The sequence below is a fragment of the Thalassophryne amazonica genome, chromosome 6, assembly GCF_902500255.1.
Source record: "Thalassophryne amazonica chromosome 6, fThaAma1.1, whole genome shotgun sequence".
NCBI lineage: Eukaryota > Metazoa > Chordata > Actinopteri > Batrachoidiformes > Batrachoididae > Thalassophryne > Thalassophryne amazonica.
The window spans coordinates 48,700,809-48,720,383 of NC_047108.1; the positions used below are offsets into that span (position 1 = coordinate 48,700,809).

The 19,575-nt window shown below is 45.1% G+C and overlaps 1 protein-coding gene across 1 annotated transcript in view; it reads right to left on the reverse strand.

Annotated features, from left to right (window-relative positions):
- The window catches only part of LOC117512161 (collagen alpha-1(XX) chain), a 166,271-nt gene that overhangs the window by 42,602 nt on the left and 104,094 nt on the right, over window positions 1–19,575 (reverse strand). Inside the window, exons 17-25 of the mRNA XM_034172138.1 lie at window positions 18,905–19,044; window positions 18,672–18,804; window positions 17,613–17,758; window positions 12,322–12,451; window positions 9,825–9,941; window positions 9,563–9,709; window positions 9,351–9,407; window positions 8,883–8,921; window positions 8,644–8,782 (exon numbers count right to left, since the gene is read on the reverse strand). Of these exons, the coding sequence (XP_034028029.1) occupies window positions 8,644–8,782; window positions 8,883–8,921; window positions 9,351–9,407; window positions 9,563–9,709; window positions 9,825–9,941; window positions 12,322–12,451; window positions 17,613–17,758; window positions 18,672–18,804; window positions 18,905–19,044 (1,048 nt within the window). The remainder of the gene's footprint in view (window positions 1–8,643; window positions 8,783–8,882; window positions 8,922–9,350; window positions 9,408–9,562; window positions 9,710–9,824; window positions 9,942–12,321; window positions 12,452–17,612; window positions 17,759–18,671; window positions 18,805–18,904; window positions 19,045–19,575) is intronic.

Below are 19,575 nucleotides of genomic sequence, written 5' to 3' on the forward strand. Positions count from 1 at the left end.
GTTTTTTGTAACTACTTCTACCTCCCGCGTGATTTTGGGCATCCCATGGATCGATTGGCCGTCTGGGGTGGTGGTTCAGTGGAGCGAAACCTGCCATCGGGTGTGTTTAGGATCCTCGGTTCCTCCCGGTTCCCAGGCTAAGGAGGAGGTCAAAGTCCCTCCCAATCTGACGGCAGTGCAGGTTGAGTACCACGATCTTGCTGACGTCTTCAGCAAGGATCTGGCACTCACCCTTCCCCCGCACCGTCTGTACGATTGTGCCATTGATTTGGTTCCAGGCGCTGAGTTCCCGTCCAGCAGGCTGTACAACCTCTCACGACCTGAGCGCGAATCAATGGAGACCTACATCCGGGACTCATTAGCTGCCGGGCTGATCCGGAACTCCACCTCCCCGATGGGGGCAGGTTTCTTTTTTGTGGGCAAGAAAGATGGCGGACTTCGTCCATGTATTGATTACAGGGGGCTGAATGAGATTACGGTTCGCAACCGATACCCGTTGCCATTATTAGATTCCGTGTTCACCCCCCTGCATGGAGCCAAAATCTTTACTAAGCTGGATCTTAGAAATGCGTATCACCTGGTTCGGATCCGGAAGGGAGACGAATGGAAGACGGCATTCAACACCCCATTAGGTCACTTTGAGTACCTGGTCATGCCGTTCGGCCTCACCAACGCCCCGCGACGTTCCAAGCCTTGGTTAACGACGTCTTGCGGGATTTCCTGCACCGATTCGTCTTCGTATATCTGGACGATATTCTCATCTTTTCTCCGGATCCTGAGACCCATGTCCAGCATGTACGTCAGGTCCTGCAGCGGTTGTTAGAGAACCGGCTGTTTGTTAAGGGCGAGAAGTGCGAGTTCCACCGCACTTCTTTGTCCTTCTTGGGATTTATCATCTCCCCTAACTCCGTCGCTCCTGATCCAGCCAAGGTCGCGGCGGTGAGAGACTGGCCCCAACCCACCAGCCGTAGGAAGCTGCAACAGTTCCTCGGCTTTGCTAATTTCTACAGGAGGTTCATTAAGGGCTACAGTCAGGTAGTTAGCCCCCTGACAGCCCTGACCTCACCAAAAGTCCCCTTCACCTGGTCGGATCGTTGCGATGCCGCGTTCAAGGAGTTGAAACGGCGCTTCTCGTCTGCACCCGTTCTGGTGCAGCCCGATCCTAGTCGCCAGTTAGTGGTTGAAGCGGACGCCTCGGACTCAGGGATAGGAGCTGTGCTTTCCCAGAGCGGGAGGACCGATAAGGTCCTTCACCCGTGTGCCTATTTTTCCCGCAGGTTGACCCCGGCCGAACAAAACTATGACGTCGGCAATCGAGAACTCCTTGCGGTGAAAGAGGCTCTAGAAGAGTGGAGACATCTGTTGGAGGGAACGTCCGTGCCATTCACGGTTTTCACTGACCACCGGAACCTGGAGTATATCAGGACCGCCAAGCGGCTGAACCCCAGGCAAGCCCGCTGGTCACTGTTCTTCGGCCGTTTTGACTTCCGGATCACCTACCGTCCCAGGACCAAAAACCACAGATCGGATGCCTTGTCCCGGGTACATGAAGATGAAGTCAAAACGGAGTTGTCAGATCCACCGGAGCCCATCATCCCGGAGTCCACTATCGTGGCCACCCTCACCTGGGATGTAGAGAGAACCGTCCGGGAGGCCCTGGCATGAAGCCCGGACCCCGGAACTGGACCGAAGAACAGACTCTACATCCTACCAGAGGCTAGGGCTGCAGTCCTGGACTTCTGTCACGGCTCCAAGCTCTCCTGTCATCCAGGGGTGCGAAGAACCGTGGCAGTTGTCCGGCAGCACTTCTGGTGGGCGTCCCTAGAGGCCGACGTCCGGGACTATATCCAGGCCTGCACCACCTGCGCCAGGGGCAAGGCTTATCATCGCAGGGCTTCGGGACTGCTCCAGCCGCTGCCCGTGCCTCATCGCCCCTGGTCCCACATCGGCCTGGATTTTGTCTCGGGCCTCCCACCGTCCCAGGGCAACACCACCATCCTCACGATAGTGGACCGATTCTCCAAGGCGGCCCACTTCGTGGCCCTCCCGAAGCTCCCGACGGCCCAGGAGACAGCGGACCTCCTGGTCCACCACGTCGTCCGGCTGCATGGGATTCCAACAGACATTGTCTCCGATCGCGGTCCCCAGTTCTCCTCGCAAGTCTGGAGGAGCTTCTGCCGGGAACTGGGGGCCACTGTGAGTCTCTCATCCGGGTACCATCCCCAGACCAACGGGCAAGCAGAACGGGCCAATCAGGAGGTGGAACAGGCCCTGCGTTGCGTGATGGCCGCGCACCCGGCGACCTGGAGTACCCATTTGGCCTGGATCGAGTATGCCCATAACAGCCAGGTGTCGTCAGCCACCGGCCTCTCACCTTTTGAGCTGTGTCTGGGGTACCAGCCTCCCTTGTTTCCGGTGGTTGAGGGAGAGGTCGGTGTGCCCTCGGTCCAGGCCCACCTACGGAAGTGCCGTCGGGTGTGGCGTGCCGCCCGTTCTGCTTTGCTGAGGGCCCGGATGAGGACGAAAGCCCATGCAGACCGTCGGCGGACCCCGGCCCCTGCGTATCGGCCAGGGCAGGAAGTGTGGTTGTCAACAAAGGACATCCCCCTCCAAGTGGTCTCCCCAAAACTGCAGGATCGGTACATCGGCCCATTTAAAATCCTCAAGGTCATCAGTCCAGCCGCGGTGAGGCTTCAGCTTCCGGCCTCACTGCGGATCCATCCCGTTTTCCATGTGTCCCGGATTAAGCCACATCACTCCTCACCCCTCTGTACTCCGGGTCCGGCACCACCTCCTGCCCGGATCATCGATGGCGAGCCGGCTTGGACTGTGCGCCGGCTCTTAGATGTCCGTAGGATGGGCTGGGGCTTCCAGTATTTGGTGGACTGGTAGGGGTACGGACCCGAAGAACGCTCCTGGGTGAAGAGGAGCTTCATCCTGGACCCGGCCCTCCTGGCCGATTTCTACCGCCGCCACCCGGACAAGCCTGGTCGGGCGCCAGGAGGCGCCCGTTGAGGGGGGGGTCCTGTTGTGTGGGCCGCTGAAGAGGAGGTACTGCTGGCCCACCACCACCAGAGGGCACCCTGCCTGGAGTGCGGGCTCCAGGCACCAGAGGGCGCTGCCGCCTCACAGGAGCAGCCGGGGTGACAGCTGACACTCATCACCTATGACAGCTGTCACCACTCATCTGATCTGCATCGGTATATCAGCAAGACGTCATCTCCACCTCTTTGCCGAGATATCGTTCTACCGAGGAGGTAACGAACTCAGCCGTTGTGTTGTCTTTCAGACAGTGACTTTGTTGCTTGTGTTTTGACAGTGGTTGGTGAGTACTTGCAGCTGGAGACTGTACTGAACCCTTTTTTTGGATAAGTACTCACATTTTCCTGACAAGAGGTGGAGGTGGTTTTTTTCACCATCCGTGTTGCTGGGTGCAAACGCACCCACATCTAACTGTTTTTGTTCCTCGCCAGCAGTACCAGATCCGACAAGCGGAGGCAGTGGCCACCTGGGAGTTCGGGACTTGGCGGCTCCAGTATCCCCGGGGTTCGGTGGCGGAGGAAATCGTGTGGTTCCAGTTCTGCTTTGGACAGACGTCTTCTATCTTCGAGCCTGCCCACATGACACCTTTGTGAATTGACTTTATTATTTTCTATTGTGATCTGTCGTGCTTGTTGTGCTTATTTCACAACAGTAAAAGTGCTATTTGACTTCCTCCATTGTCCGTTAATTTGCGCCCCCTGTTGTGGGTCCGTGTTCCAACACTTTCACAGCAGTTAGCCTGCTTTATCCAACCCACAAACAGTTTTGATGTGTGTTTGGGATTATGGTCCTGTTGGAACACCCAATTGTGGCCAAGTTCCAACCATAGCTGTTGACATTATGTGAGGTTGAAGAATCTGGAGGTAGTCTTCCTTCTTCATTATCCCATCCACTTTGTACAATGCACCAATACCACTGGCAGCAAAACAGCCCCAGAGCAGGATGCTACCACCACCCTGCTTGACAGCTGGTACAGTTTTGAAACCCTCACCTTTTGGTACAAGGTTTGAAAGCCTCATCCAAATATACCTCTAAATATTGCAGCCAAATAACTCAATCTTTGCCTCGTGTGACCATAAATTGTTTCTCCAGAAGGCATTTGTCTTGTCCATGTGGGCAGCTGCAAATTCCAGTCTAATTTGAAGCTGTCAATTTTGGAGCAAGGGCTTCTTTCTCAGTCAGCACCCTCCCAGTCCACAGTGACTTAAAAACCGCTTCACTGTGGACAGTGACATTGGTGTTCCAGCAGTTTCCAGTTCATGGCAGGCTGAGCCTTGGTGGTTCCTGAATATTCAAATCAATTTTCTCTCATCTGAGAGATCATGTCTTCTTCCAGACCTTAGCAAAGTGGTGAAACATCCAACTAATGTGTACTTACATGTAATTATTTGAACTGATGATCTTGGGATGTGCAGTTGCTTAGAAATGACTCCAAGAAACCTTCCCAACTTGTGCAAATCTACAATTATCCTTGTTAGACCTCCCTGAATTCCTTGGACTTCCCTATTGTTCTGAGTATTGGTCAGTCCAATGAGTGTTGTCAAACATATCCATTTTAAGCTGTCAAGGAGAAACTACCAGTTGTAGTCAGTCATTATCACTAACAAGGAGTTAACAGGCTTTGGCCTAAAATGTGTTGTCAAACCTTCAGCTCCACTTATTAAAAGATTTAAGTGAATGGATGTATATATTTGAGCCTGTATGTATAATTTTGAGCCTGTGTGGATTAGAGAAGATCCAAAATAAATTCAAACTTGTGCACTCAATTCTTGTTTTTAAAGTCACACTACTTTGTCATGAATGAAACCTTTTGTCTGTTGACACAGCACCAATCAGATGCTGCCATTTCTTCAGTGCTAATAAGTGACTCTGCTACATAAATCGTTCTGCCCATTGTGTCTGTTATTGACGTCTTCCCCATGTAAAGTTTGAGAACAGGTTGAATAGGTTGAGAACGGAGAAGAGGTTCCATTTTTTTTAACATTCATTCATAAATCCACTTTCGGATTTGACACACTGTGGCACGTGCTACTTATTGACATAGTACTGTGGCAGTGGAGTAACCGGATTGGGATTGGTTACAGTCTACGCCTGACGTAAAGTGGAATATGACTGGCTCTGTGTCAATAGACAAATGCAGTGCCTGTTGACACAGTACTGTGGCAGTAGCCACTTCCAGAAAAAAACAAACAAAAAATGGCTGCCTTAAGTGCATTAAAAGATTACATCATGTCCATGCTGTTCCTGCATGGACATGACAGCCGTCCAGATGTGTGCGCTGTGCTGGACAGCGATTCTAAGTGCCTTGCGATTAGTGTTGGATGTTTGTGAATGACTCCTGGCCAACTCCGGCTGAGAGTCAGTCGAATGGGCACTCGCACGCCATTCATCATCATTTGGCCGCTGGTGTAAAGGCTGCCTCGATCTCGCCATTCGGCCAGGGTTCGACGTGGCAGATGATTTTGTGCAGCTCTCGGCCACAGCACGATATGTCTGCGTTTGACATGCTGTGCAAATGTCGTGAGCACGATCAGATGGCAGCACGACCTCATCTTGCCCGCCGTTCGAATGGGTTTCCAGTGCGAGCGACACACAAATGTAGAGTGCATGTACTGTGTCCGAATGGATGTGGCGACTGCTGTACGAGGCGTACTTGGTGGCTCCGATTTTTCACAAGTGGCATTCGAATCCTCCTTCGTGAGCCATTCGGCCTCGGTCATGTTATGTGTGACAGGGCCATTAAGCCTGTTTTATGCTTCTGCTGCTCTGTGACTCTGTGGCCATGCAATGCCATTGATGCGCGCGTGACCCTTTGAAGTTCTCAGTCACGTCTTATTGCAATTTGCTACAAAAGCAGCAGCTAACAGGTTCGTAACCCGAAATGGCTGGACACAAATTTAGGCCATGGGGCAAAAGCTATATCTTGTCACTTCGTAGTGACTCTTAAGGGGCAACTTAATTTCTTTTTTAATTCAGAGAGAATGTAATTTTCAGCAATTTTCAAAAAATTCCTACATCAAAAGTTGTTCCAGTGTTTTTAATTAACTCTTTTTAATCATACCATTTAGTCTTAGTTTAGACTGTGGATAATAGGAGGCTACACTATACTGTCTTAGTTCCCATTTTCAGCTGTAGGGGGCTAACAGCAAATCAAAGTGCTTGGATTTCCAAGATGGCAGCCCCCATGGATTTGTCAGTGGGGTAGTGGGGCTCAAGTAGTTAAAATCAAACATTGCAGCTCATTTGCGCATCTTTTTCCGACTTTGTGTTGTAAAGTTGGTCATATTTGCGGACGTTTCTGTAAAATGTACATGATTGAAATGGAATTAGTGGGCGCACTGCAAAAACTTTTAAAATATGACAGGAGAGGAAGTACTGAAAACGTAAAAGTGACAAATGGCAGCTGTTTGCGGTCTCTGATTTAGCAGGTCCATGTCAGGCTCTGGGGAGTGTTCACGGCCACGCAGAGGGCTCGGATCTAAAGTGGTTGTTGTTGGTTCGTTACACCCAGGTATATGTGTGAAACTTAAGCGCAGGCAGCAAGCAACATTTTGTTAATAATCACCAGCCTTGAATTACTCTCTGCCTTGTTTAGGTGCCCGGTCTGAGCACGGTTTAAAAAAAAAAGACTGACCTTTTCATAACAGAAATGCAGTCCCACTTTCCTTGAATCGGCAAGTGTCAGTGCTGAACTTCATTTTGTACCTCTTTTACTGGGCACATCCAGACTGCTCTGTCCAGTTTATGCAAGGGGCTTTTAATGGAAATGCACTGCAATCGGACAGGATGTTTTGTCCGATGTGAGCGAAAATTTGTACAAAATCCATTATATACGGTGTTTATTACATGGAAAACCATACAAAAACACTGGGACTTTTGCTTTTGTCTGATGAGTGTGACTATCTGTTTTATACAATGATGGTTTTGGCGGGTTTTACTGTATATGAGATTTTCAAGATGGCCACCATATTTGAAATAGGATTGAAATGCCTCAAACAAACTTTGGTGTCAGACGCAGTTTTTGATGTGGGGGGTGGCACCAATACTTAAGAAAGCACTGTGTGGGGAATTAGCAAATAGGCGCTCCCTCCCTGCAGCTGCAGGTGCCTCTGCTTGCTGTGGTGCACAGAACAGAACCAGTGTCAAAGGTTTGACGTTGTCTCCTGCGTTGTCCCCTGGGACAGGTGCTCAACTCCCCTGCGCTTTGCTCCGCTTTGACTGCAGACCGTGCATCCTGCAGTGCTCCTGTTTCTCCGCTGTTCTGCTCAGCAGGATCCTGCTATCCGGTGGCAAAGTCCACTCAGGAACTCCTCCGCACGTCTGTCTCAATGTGCCGAAAAAGTGCTGATGTCCATGTCTTTTCACAATTCCTGTGCCAGTCAGACGACATACCGGATCAAGACAGCGTCCAGTTTAGAAATGAACGGCACATTCCACTGTTACAGGAGTTTTTGTCATGGAAAGAGGAGCGGAATTCCGCGCATCGCGGTGGAACCGCATGGCGCAAAGCAACGCTGTGATGAAGCCTCACAGGACATGTTGGGGCATGTCCAGCTCATGCTCAATTTCTTGGATAATCACACAACTGAAAAGCAACCGACAGCCGTCTGAAATCCACCTGAAAGCCGTCCTGTGAGACCAACACAGAGGTGGTTTTGTGCCACGTAATGAACGGCTCCGTGGCGCGTCCCTCCGCTTTTCTTTCCATGAAAAAAACTCCTGTAACAGTGGAATGTGCTGAAAAAGTGCTGATATCCACGCCTTCTGCCTTTTTGTGAAAGTCAGATGACGTCCCGGATCAACAAAGCCTTCACGTTGGAAATGATCTGGTTGTTTCAGCAGGGTTTCAGCCTGTCGATCGGCGCTCAGAGTGCGGCGCGCTCTCTGCAGTTGTGGGCGGTCTTTAAACCGTCTGGATCACTCCTTAATCTGTGTAATCCCCATAAAATCGTCCCTGAAACCCATATTAATTTTCCGAACGGTGTCCACCTGGAGGTTTCTCACAGTTTCTGGAAAAAAATTGATGCAGCAAAGCTCCAAATCGTTCAGACATTTATTTGCAATAAAAAAACGACGAGAGGGGTGGACCACTGCTCACACAACGCCTGCTCACAGGCGAATGACGCAACCGACAGGCGTGAAAAAACTCACGCATGCACACGAAGGTTCAAGCTTGGCTGATGCAATCACACATGATTCAAATCCATATGGTTTTTGAAAAAAATAAAAAGGTTGGATACTTTTCTAACACACCTCGTATATACATTAAGACACTAAATTAACATTTAAAAAAATTACATAATTAACAGGAAATAAAAGGGTTGAGTTCTTCTTCTAAACGTTGTTGAGGTCTAAGGTTCTAAAAACATTCTGGACTCACACGCCATTCCAACTCATTATACAAGCTTTGCTTAATCTATTACCACCCTTACCACAAAAATATCATCTACCTATTTTATAAACACTACCCATCTAGAGCTCGTGGATTGCTAGTTGTATATATCAACACTGGAATAAAATTTTGACCTTGGCCACCACATGCTCATACAGAGATGTGTGTGTATTAAAGAAAAGACAAAAGCAAAAAGATGACTGTCTCACTTAGTGCTCTGTGTCAGCTGGACGTCTTTGTACAGTGTGTAGGTGGGGAGAGTGTTGAAGACAAACGGCTCTGCTGCCACACCCTCTACAGATGAATGAGCTCTTTGAGTCAGACCAAACGCTTCCATCATGTCAAACCCTACAACAGAAATAGATCAGGACAAGAGTTTAAAAGACAATGTGGAAAATAGGCCTTTTACCAGACAGCTTGTAGATGTTCATAAAACAGTTGAGCTCACCTTTGACAATGCTGTTTCTTATGTTTACTTCAGGACAGACTGAAACACAAGAGGGCAGTGCTGAGTTACCATAGACAGAGAAGCCTTCAAGGATCACACAAACTCAACTCACCCGAGTGTCTATCTAAAGAATCGCAAGTGACATTTGCATTTAACTAAGGACTTATCAGAGTGAAGTTAAGATGTTCTTATATAGATATTTGTTGTCAAAAATATTGTATATGTGCACTAAGTCCTTATTTTGACACTGTACTGGCCTGACGTGACCTGAGGGCTTTCACAAGCACCTCTTTGGATCCCTAAAACATTTTTGAACCTCTGTTTGAGCTGTAAGGTGACAAAGATGTCAGAAGCTGCTACAATATGTCTGATCAGTTTTAGAGTGAAGTAAATTTCCCAAACACTAATTCAACCACAAACTGAAGTATTTCTGGAGAAGAACAAAAATGCAGTATTATGTGGAGTCACCTTCATTGTGGACTGGGTACATCCGTGGATGGATGGGAATTCTGGCTGGAGCCGGGGCTGGAAAAAATAAGCGGGATTACAAACAAAAAGGCCACAATCACACTCTGTTTATACAATTACAGCCACAACCTGTGTGTAAGATTTGGTTAAAAGTAAAATCACTAAGTGTTATCAGTATTAATTCTGACAGTGTTGATTTGATCACATCCCACCTGTTGGATGCAGAATGGACACAGCAGCGCCCTCCGTTGAGCCCAGAATGGAGTGCACACTGATGCGATATAGTGTTTGTGCTTCCAAACCCGTGAAACAGTGACTGCTGCTCGACTTGTCTACAGTTTCTTCATTTATTTGCTGATCTACATGCACACACACACACACAAAACAAAAGTACTTGTGTAAATGAAACCGCTCCATTCACTAACTACCTCTCCCAGAACTTCCACTAATAAGCTGCCAGTCTGTGAATGTCACCTTTGACAGATTGGATAACGATGCGGTATCCATCAATAGCCGACAAGGATCTCCAGGACACACAGATGCTGGAGTGGTCTGACCTGACCACACTAACACTGCTCACCCGCAGACTAGCTGCAGGGAGAGAAACAGATAACAAAATAAAAAAATAAAAAGGCTGAAAAACAGAAAGGAAAGCAAAAAGATTTACACTCGGTACAGATACCAGTAGAGCTGTAAACACCTGAATCAACAACCGGTCAGCCTCTGTGTTGAAAGGCACAACATGTCTGTTTATACACATAATTTGCAAACATGATGTCTAAAGAAGAAGAAAGTTCTGTATAGGCCTCAGGCCCATTGGTTCCCATGCTTATCTCTGGATTATGCAGTGTGAACCAGATGACAGTCTTTGACTGCATCTGGACGGATTCCAGACCATCTCTTGTTAATTCCCCAGGCAATGCCAGTAGTGCCCATTTATAACTGGGTGGACTGAAACTATGCAGTAGAAGTGTGTTGTCCAAGGATATGAGCCATTGGCATCAATTTGACCAGCTGCCGCTTAGCTTGGGTTCGTGTGTTATACATCATACGGACAAAGTGAGGAATGTTGGAGTAATTTTTGATCCTGTGTTGTCTTTTGACCTCCACATTAGAGACATTACATGCACTGCTTTCTTCTATTTGTGAAATATAGTGAAGATTCATCCCATCCTGTCTATGGCTGATGCTGAGACTTTGATACATGCATTTGTTTCTTCAAGGTTGGACTATTGTAATGCTCTATTTTCTGATTTACTGCAGTCCAACATTAGGGCTCTTCAACTGGCTCATAATGCTGCTGCCAGGCAGAAAGTCTGACCATATTACGCCCGTTTTGGCATCCCTTCACTGGCTTCCTATCACTGCAAGTTCAGATTTTAAGGTTCTGTTATTGGCTTTTAAAATTGTTCATGGACTTGCACTTCCCTATCTGGCTGACCTTGTCAAACCCTATGTACCAGCTCGGACCCTGCACTCACAGGGTGCAGGATGTCTGTGTGTTCCCAGAGTGAATAAAAAGTCTGCCAGTCACAGAGCTTTCTCCTACCATGCCCCAACTCTGTGGAATGATCTCCCGGTGTTGTGTGGGCCGCCAGAAGAGGAGGTACTGCTGGCCCACCACCAGAGGGCGCCCTGCCTGAAGTGCGGGATTCAGGCACGAGAGGGCGCAGTCGCCTCACAGGAGCAGCCAGGGTGACAGCTGTCACGCATCACCTGCAACAGCTGTTACCCATCATCTGATCAGCAGGGGAATATCAGCAGGACGACGCCTCCACCTCTTTGCCGAGATATCGTTCTACCTGGAAGGTAACGTGCTCAGCTGACTGGTTAACAGTGATCTTTTGTGACTTTTGGGAGTTGTTTAGCTGACTCCTTTTCCAACGAGTGGTGGAGGTAGTTTTCCTGCCGTGCGGATTCCTGGGTGCAGACGCACCCACATTTAATTGTTCTTTTGTTCCTCGCCAGCAGTACCAGGTCCGACACGCGAAGGCAGTGGCCACCTGGGAGTTCGGGACTTGGCGGCTCCAGTATTCCCGGGGTCTGGTGGCGGAGGAAATCGTGTGGTTCCGGTTCTGCTTTGGACAGACGTCTCCTATCTTCGAGCCTGCCCACACGACACCTTTTGTGATTTGGCTTTGTCTATTGTTGTAATCTGATTGTATTTGTTGTGCCCATTCACAACAGTAAAGTGTTGTTATTTGACCTCATCCATTGTCCGTTCATTTGCGCCCCCTGTTGTGGGTCCGTGTCACTATACTTTCCCAACACCCGGCACATATACGGCAAATGGATAATGTGGAAACTTTTAAATCTAGATTGAAAACCCATTTGTTTTCTTTGTCTTATCATTTGCTTTATTGTGTTATTATGTGTTTTTATTCTTGTGCTCTTTTATGGATTGTCTTTTTATTGTGTTTTTAACTTTTTATTCCATTTTTTCTGTTTTTGTTATTGATCTCATCGTGAGTTGGCGCGATAGAAATTATACTGAATATTATTGAATATTATTGAATTTGAAATTTGCTACAGACATGAAGTGTAAATGGGACATCAACTTCAAGATGTTGGGCTGCATGTATTTTCCTTCAGAGATACAGTTTCACATGTTGAGCTCCTGTTGTGTTCAGTTTCATCGAAATCCACCAAATAGTTTAGCAATTACAAGGCTCATGGACAGATGGATGGTCATTCAGGGTTATTTCTATATAACCCCCCAAACATTTATACAGGTAGTCCCCATTAACTCGCGTATGCATAACCCCCCCAAACATTTATACAGGTAATCCCCATTAACTCACGTATGCATGACTTGCGTTTCAGCTTTATTCGTGGTTGATTTGTGGAAACTTAGACTACTGTATAATTGACTAAGTTTTAGTGGTCAACCTCATTAACTTGCAGTCCGATGTTGTGGACCCCAACTTGTGCGCGTTAACGGGGTGTATTGGTTTCTTCGGGTGTGACTCACTGGTTTTGCCCTGTGCTGAACCACTGCCTCCTTCTCTGTTGCGGTACTCAGCCGTCACCAGGATGCCGTACCGCGTATCTGGCTGTAATGGCTGTAACACCACCTGCTTCTCGCCACCTGGAACCACCACCTGTAGACAACGACGGTGATCAAAGTCAAACCTTTAACTAATGTGTCATTTTCAGTGGTGGGCACAGTTCCGATAATCCGATAACCAATAATTATCGAAGATAATGTTTTCATTATCGGATTATCTTTTCAGATAACTTTGAAAACCATTATGGAACTAATTATCTTGTGATAAATTTTTGTCCGATAATTTTTAGACCGTTAATGTGGTAAACTAAGCTGAACAGTTACAAACACTTATAAAATTTAAAATCAGTTGAGCAACTACCTGTTAAATGTTTTGTAGCAGATGTATAGTTCTAACTAAGCTGAACAGCTACAAACACTTAGAAAATTTAAAATCAATTGAGCACCTACCTGTTAAATGTTTTGTAGCAGATGTCTGTTTGCAGAAGATAGAACTACACGAGAGCTGCTTCTAGAAGAAACTGCTCTATCCTCTGCAGGCAAAGAAGAACTAACTGACCAATCAATCAAATATTTCTTTTAACCCCATACTAATACGTGGGCAATATCACCCAAGTCATCCAGAGGCATACATTTTAAGTTATGGTTCAAATTTTAACCAAACTAATTTCGGACAAGTTATTTAAATTAACGTCACGTCTGAAGTTTTATAAAGTGAAAATATCAGATATATGTTTTAGTTTTAAAGTAATGCGCTAATTTTTAAGGTTTTAGTGTGGACATGCTGTGTCCAGGTGCATTATGGGTGTCTCAGTACGTTCACGACATGAGAAATGCATTTGAGACACTCTGATCAGGTTCCACGGACAACAGCATTAAACTCTAGTGCCTAAAACTCACGTGAATATATTCTCTGGGCTTATAGACGTTGTTATTGTATTTGCGTTTATTAAATTCCACGCATCTTAAATGTAGCAGACACAGATTATCTGGAATTTTGTTTTGGCAAGTTTTCAAGGTCTCTACTGCCATCTACTGGCCAGTAGTGTTCATGTCAGTAATGGCCCTAAAGCTGGGCTGATATTTTCAATCACTGTACTCGGTTCCAGCTCAAACTGTACTACAGAACCGCACGGTGTAAAAGTTCAGAGTGCACGATTTATGTTCTCACACACATTGGGCCTCATGTATCAAAGTTGCGCACTTGTGGCGTAAATTTATGGTGTAAATTTGAAGTACACCAAAGTTGCCGTGACATGTATCAAGCAGTGCCCGCCTGCCCATTTCCAGCATACGCCTGACGTGACCTTGATAAATGCGGTGGGTGAAAACAATCGTAATTACAATAAACACGCCCATAAATATTCAGACTCCGCTTCAGACACACCCTCATTTTACGACATGGAAGCCAGGAAGACGGCAAAGAAAAAGAACTCCACCAATCACGACGCGTGCCAATAGAGCGTCAAAAGCGGCCGTCGCATCAATTGTTTTGTAGTATAATCAAAAAAGTGTTACAGTGGTCCCTCGTTTATCGCGGGAGTTACGTTTTAAAAAATAGCCCGTAATACACGAAACTGCGACGTAGTCAGCGTTATTTTTTACAATTATTATAGACGTTTCAAAGCTGTAAAACCACTTTATACACTTTCTCAATCAGGCATGAACATTTTCTCACTTTTCTCTTGTGTGTAAACACTCTCAAAGTTCAAACCTTAGTAGAAAAATAAGACCAACCTGCTTTCAGGCCAAACATTTGTTTGAGAAATAAAAATAGAACGTTTTCCTATAAATAATTATGATGGCTTTTAGAACTAAGGAATTTAATTTTAACGATCAACGTACGAGGTTGGACACATAAGAAATTATTAATAGTGACTGACCAGTATTTCACAGATCGTGCCTTTTCGTCCTGACGCCGTGCCTTTTTCCACTCACACCTGGCTGCAGGTGTCTGTTTCCGAGTGACAAACACAGTTATGAGTAGTTGTTGGCGCTCTTTTTTCTTCTGGGCGAGAAGATTCTTATAAACAGACACGCAGACCACAGTGCACTGTAAAAAAAGCATGCAAAATTGGACTAAAGAAATCTGCGAAACGACAAGGCCGCGAAAGGTGAACCGCGTTATAGCGAGGGACCACTGTATTCTCTTTTCCCATGTCAGTAATTCTTGACATTTGCTCGCTCAATTAATAAGACACGCCTAATTTTTCAGATTTCTTTATTCTTAAGATGTATTTCTTTATTTATTTTATTGTGACAAACGAATGGAGAAGACAAAACCTGATTGCAGCACGGGCGAAGGGAATGAGAACACTACAGTTGTAATTATCAATTTCATTGTCTAAAACGATCACACCACATAAAGTTAAGCTCAGCGCTGCTCTGGCTCCAGGCTCTGGAGAAAAAGGCGAGCAGCGCTTTCTTTGCAGTCAGCGCTGTGGCCACAGATCGTGCTCGATAGGCCAACAATCCCGCAAAAGCGGGATTTGCATTGATTATTATGTAGTATAATCAGGAAAGTGTTATTTATGTAACATATGCATTGATTTGTATAATGGCACTGTTTATCATGTTGATCATTTACATTTTTATGTGGATTCCAGCGCTGGTTCATTTTGGTGTATAATTTACACCACCTCTCGACCTGGTGTATATTTTCAGCGCAGCATACGCCAACAACCACATTGATAAATGCCAAGTAGCGCAGCCATTTTGGCGTACACCCCATATATACTCAAATATTGCCGTACGCACGTTGATACATGAGGCCCATTGTACGTTCAATAACCACACCCCAGACTCATGTTTCCAGAAACAAAACGTAAACAGAAGCTTTTTTCAAACTTAATTTACAAAAACTCTCGATGGGAGACATCAAAGTTAAAAAACAACAACAAAAAAAAACATTACAAGACAGGTCTGCGGTGTTTGCACATGCACAGTGCGAGAGGTTGGATGCTTGTAGTGCTTCAGCCTTGAGATACCCTCACGACAGCCGACCAGAATATCAAGCAGGTTTGATTTTCATCCGTCCATACGATCGCCGATCAGGAGGTGGATGTGAGATGTTAAACGCAGCTCGTTACTCCATGTATACTACATGATGCAGGACGCGCGATTACCTGAAACTCGGTGCGATCCAAAAAATTCTTGCATGAATGAAAAATCAGCTGAAAAAGGGCCAAAACTCGCACTGGCACCAGTAGATCATGGCAGTGTTCTATTTATTTTGACACCGATTATATCAGGCCGTTATCTAATTACAAACTAGCTTTTGTTTTCGTTTTTTGTTTTTTTTTGAAAATGCCTTTTTTTTTACAAATAAAAAATGGCATATTTTACAAAAGCACATTTATCTGTAAACACCAACACATGACACACCTCACATTAACGTGTTGGTTTACATAGAATGAATGAGTCAACCAATCAGTGTTAGCGGAGGCACATTTTACCCAGAATGCCATCTGTCTGTGTTTGTTACAAAACCTCAGAATTAGTGCATTATTCAACATTAAAAGATATATGTTATATTTTAACTTTGCACAAATGACAGAATTGACATTAATGGAGTTATTCTATCAGTATTAATTTTATTTACACCAAACCATAAGTCAGCATTGCTTTATTTTCCAAGACCTCCGCCTGACAGCAGCGTTTCACAGTCTCTACGGCCATCTACTGGTCGGTAGTGTTCATGGCAGTATTCGCTCTAAGTACTAAGCGTCTGGGCACCAGTAGATGGCAGTGTTCTACTTATTTTGACCCCGGTTATATCAGATGTTGTCAAATCAACTTTTTGGCTTTGCAAATGGCTTTTTTTTTTTTTTTTTACAAATTAAGTTTAAAACAAAACAAAACAACAACAAAAACATTACAAGACAGCTCTGCGGTGTTTGCACATGCACAGTGCGAGCGGTTGTAGCCCCTCAGGAGCAGGATACAGAATAATATCAAACAGGTTTGATTTCATTCGACCATATGATCGGCGATCAGGAGGTGGTCATGAGATATTGAACGCAGCTTGTTACTCCATGTACACTACACGATGCAGGAAGCGCGATTAATCTGAAACTCGGTCCAAAAAATTCTCGCACGAATGAAAAATCATCTGAAAAAGGGCCAAAATTCGCAGTGTAAAACCAACATTTATGTGTCAAGACAATATTGACTGCACGTTTACAACATCATAAAACGTGCGCACATCATAAAACGTGCGGATGGCACTAATAAAACGTGCGCACATTCTCTCCACATGCAAAACATTTTGCGATGACACTTTCAGGGCTCCATAAAAATGCCTGTTTTTACAAATAAAAAATGGAATATTTTACAAAAGCACATTTATCTGTAAATACCAACACACGACACACATCACATTAACGTGTTGGTTTACATAATGAATGACTGAACCAATCAGTGTTTAGCAGAGGCACTTTTATCCAGAATCCTTTGTGATCTGTCTATGTTTGTTACAAAACCTCAGAATTAGTGCATTATTCAACATTAAAAGATATATGTTATATTTTAACTATGTACAAATGACAGAATTGACAATGGAGTTATTCTATCAGTATTCACACAAAACCATAACTCAGTATGATTTTATTTTTCAAGACCTCCGCCTGACCAGAGCATTGTGATTGGGAGAGAGCTGGCTTTGTGGCTGCTCTCAGGGTGCGTCTGTGCTGTAGCTGTGTAGCTTCCAGCAGGGGGCAGCATGTTCAAACATAGGAGTGTTGGCTTCTTGTTTGGGTCTTTTGTCACTTTTGATGATTCCAAAAGCGATTGTGGGTGTAAAAATTCAAATTCAGCTTGTTAGTAATTGCAAATATACCACAGACAATAATAGAATTTATCGGTTATATGTAACTTCCGATACATTTTTGGGTGGTTTATCGCTTTATCTTTATCAAAGATAACTTTTCAGTTATCTGATTATCTGTTATCGAAGTAAATTTTTTGGTTATCTGTGCCCACCACGGGTAGTTGCAAGTGTACCGGAGACAATACTGGAATTTATCGGTTATCTGTAACTTCCAATACATTTTTGGGTGGTTTATCATTTTATGTTTAGCAAATATAACTTTTCAGTTATCTGATTATCTGTTATCGAAGTTAATTTTTTGGTTATCTGTGCCCACCACTGGTCATTTTATGGTCTCATTGCACCAGCTGACTGCTAGTTTTCTGTTGGACATGTCTGAGACTTGGAAGGAACACTATCATTGAGTCTAGTCTGATTACAAACTCACTGTGCTGTCCCCGGACTCGGCTGCATTCAGTGCACTGTAAGAGACACGATACTGGAGGACATGAGCGTTCGGGGGAACCCAGCTGACCAACAACCTGATCGGTGTTTCCTCAGAGACGGTTACACTTGTTGGGCCTCCACCGGACACTGCAGGGACAAAAGACAGGGACCAGAGACTGATTAATAAACAATATTATGGGTTGTTTCATGACGAGTTTCATTGTGAATGACATACTAACATTAATAATATAGCTGTCAGAGAAAAATCAGAGGACACGAAGAAGCACATCTGCATTGCTTTGAGTTCATATGACAGAAGATCTCTGTGCTGATCAATTAATTTGGATTCATAGGAGACACACATTGGTGTGTGGGTTATGGGTGTCTCACAAGGACAATCTTATGCCCAGCGAAGGCTCCAGCAGACACTGATATTCTGAACATGTCTGGCACTTAGCGCTTTTTGGACTGCTGACTTGTATTAGCTTTACTTGTATTAGCCGGCCATGAAAAAAAATGCCTAAACTTAGTCACCTAAATTTTAATTCACTGTAGTTTGCAAGATAATTGACCAGCTTAAAAAAAGAGAAAAAAAAAGAAAAAAGGGGTGAATAATTAGCAGTTTAAGATGATTGAATCCATACACATATAGTGAGAGAGGGTGCTCCAGGTTTTTTTTACAAGGGTGCAGGCACACAGGGGACCCCCTCACCCCCTCCACACAAAGTCAACAAGAGAACAGGTACAGTAAGCTAGAGAGATACCACGCAGACACTGCCCAAGGGCGTAACTGGGTGTCAGCAGTACTTTCCCTATAGTCAGCAGATCTTTCCCTGCAGTCACTGCAACTTACCTTGGAGTCCGTCCAAAGACAGGGCTTTATAATAATCTGCAAATACACTTTGCAATTCAGTGGGACCCAGAGTTAGTACCATCCCAGCTCACCCACCAACTTCAGCTGCTCTGCACCACTCTTGGGGCCCTGATGTGTTCCATGGGTGCAGTCTCACAGCCCCCCCACTCTCTACAAAAAATGTGTATTCAAGTGTGTATAACTCACAGGTACTATATCGTATTGCCACAGCTTCACTCTGTGCTCCATCACCATAAAGTGCAGACAGTGAGATCTGGTATTCTTTATCATCCTCCACCCCATTGAGAATGGCCCCTTCACTCTCACCACTTACTCTCAACTAATAATAAAGAGTACAATATCACATTTAACAACACAGAACATAACAGCAAACACTAGCCAAAAGTAAATATGAAACTAAAACCATCCATCTCTATCACCTGTCTAAGGTTTCCCCCACTGAGGGAGATCCACTTGATGAGGTAGGAAACAACATCATCTGCTGCAGCCTCCCAGCGTATGGTGATATCACTGCCTGAGAAGTTGGTCACTCTGAGGTTTGATGGAGAAGGGACCTTCACTACGAGAGATGAGACATGTGAGGAACTCAAAAAGTCAGTCAACATTTGGCTTTCTGCTGTAGAACACCCAGACAATAACTAAGAAGACATAATCATGGCAACAAACAGTGGTGGGCACAGTTCCGCTAATCTGCTAATCGAAGATAATGTTTTCATTATTGGATTAGCTTTTCAGATAACTTTGAAAACCATTATCAGACTAATTATCTTCCAATAAGTTTTAGTCCGATAATTTAACGTATTTTTGCAGACGTGGTAAAAAAAAAAGCTGAACAGTTACAAACATTTATGAAATCTAAAATCACTTGAGCACCTACCTGTTAAATGTTTTGTAGTAGATGTGCAGTTCTATCCTCCGTAAACAGAGGAGAGCTGGTTCTAAAAGAAACCACTCTACCCTCTGCAGGCAAAGGAGAACTGGTCACAGAAAAGAAAATAGGGAGAAAAAAAAAAAAGCTCATTTCTTTTGACCCCATACTGATACGCTGGCAATATCACCCAAGTCACCCAGAGGCATACAGTTTTAACTT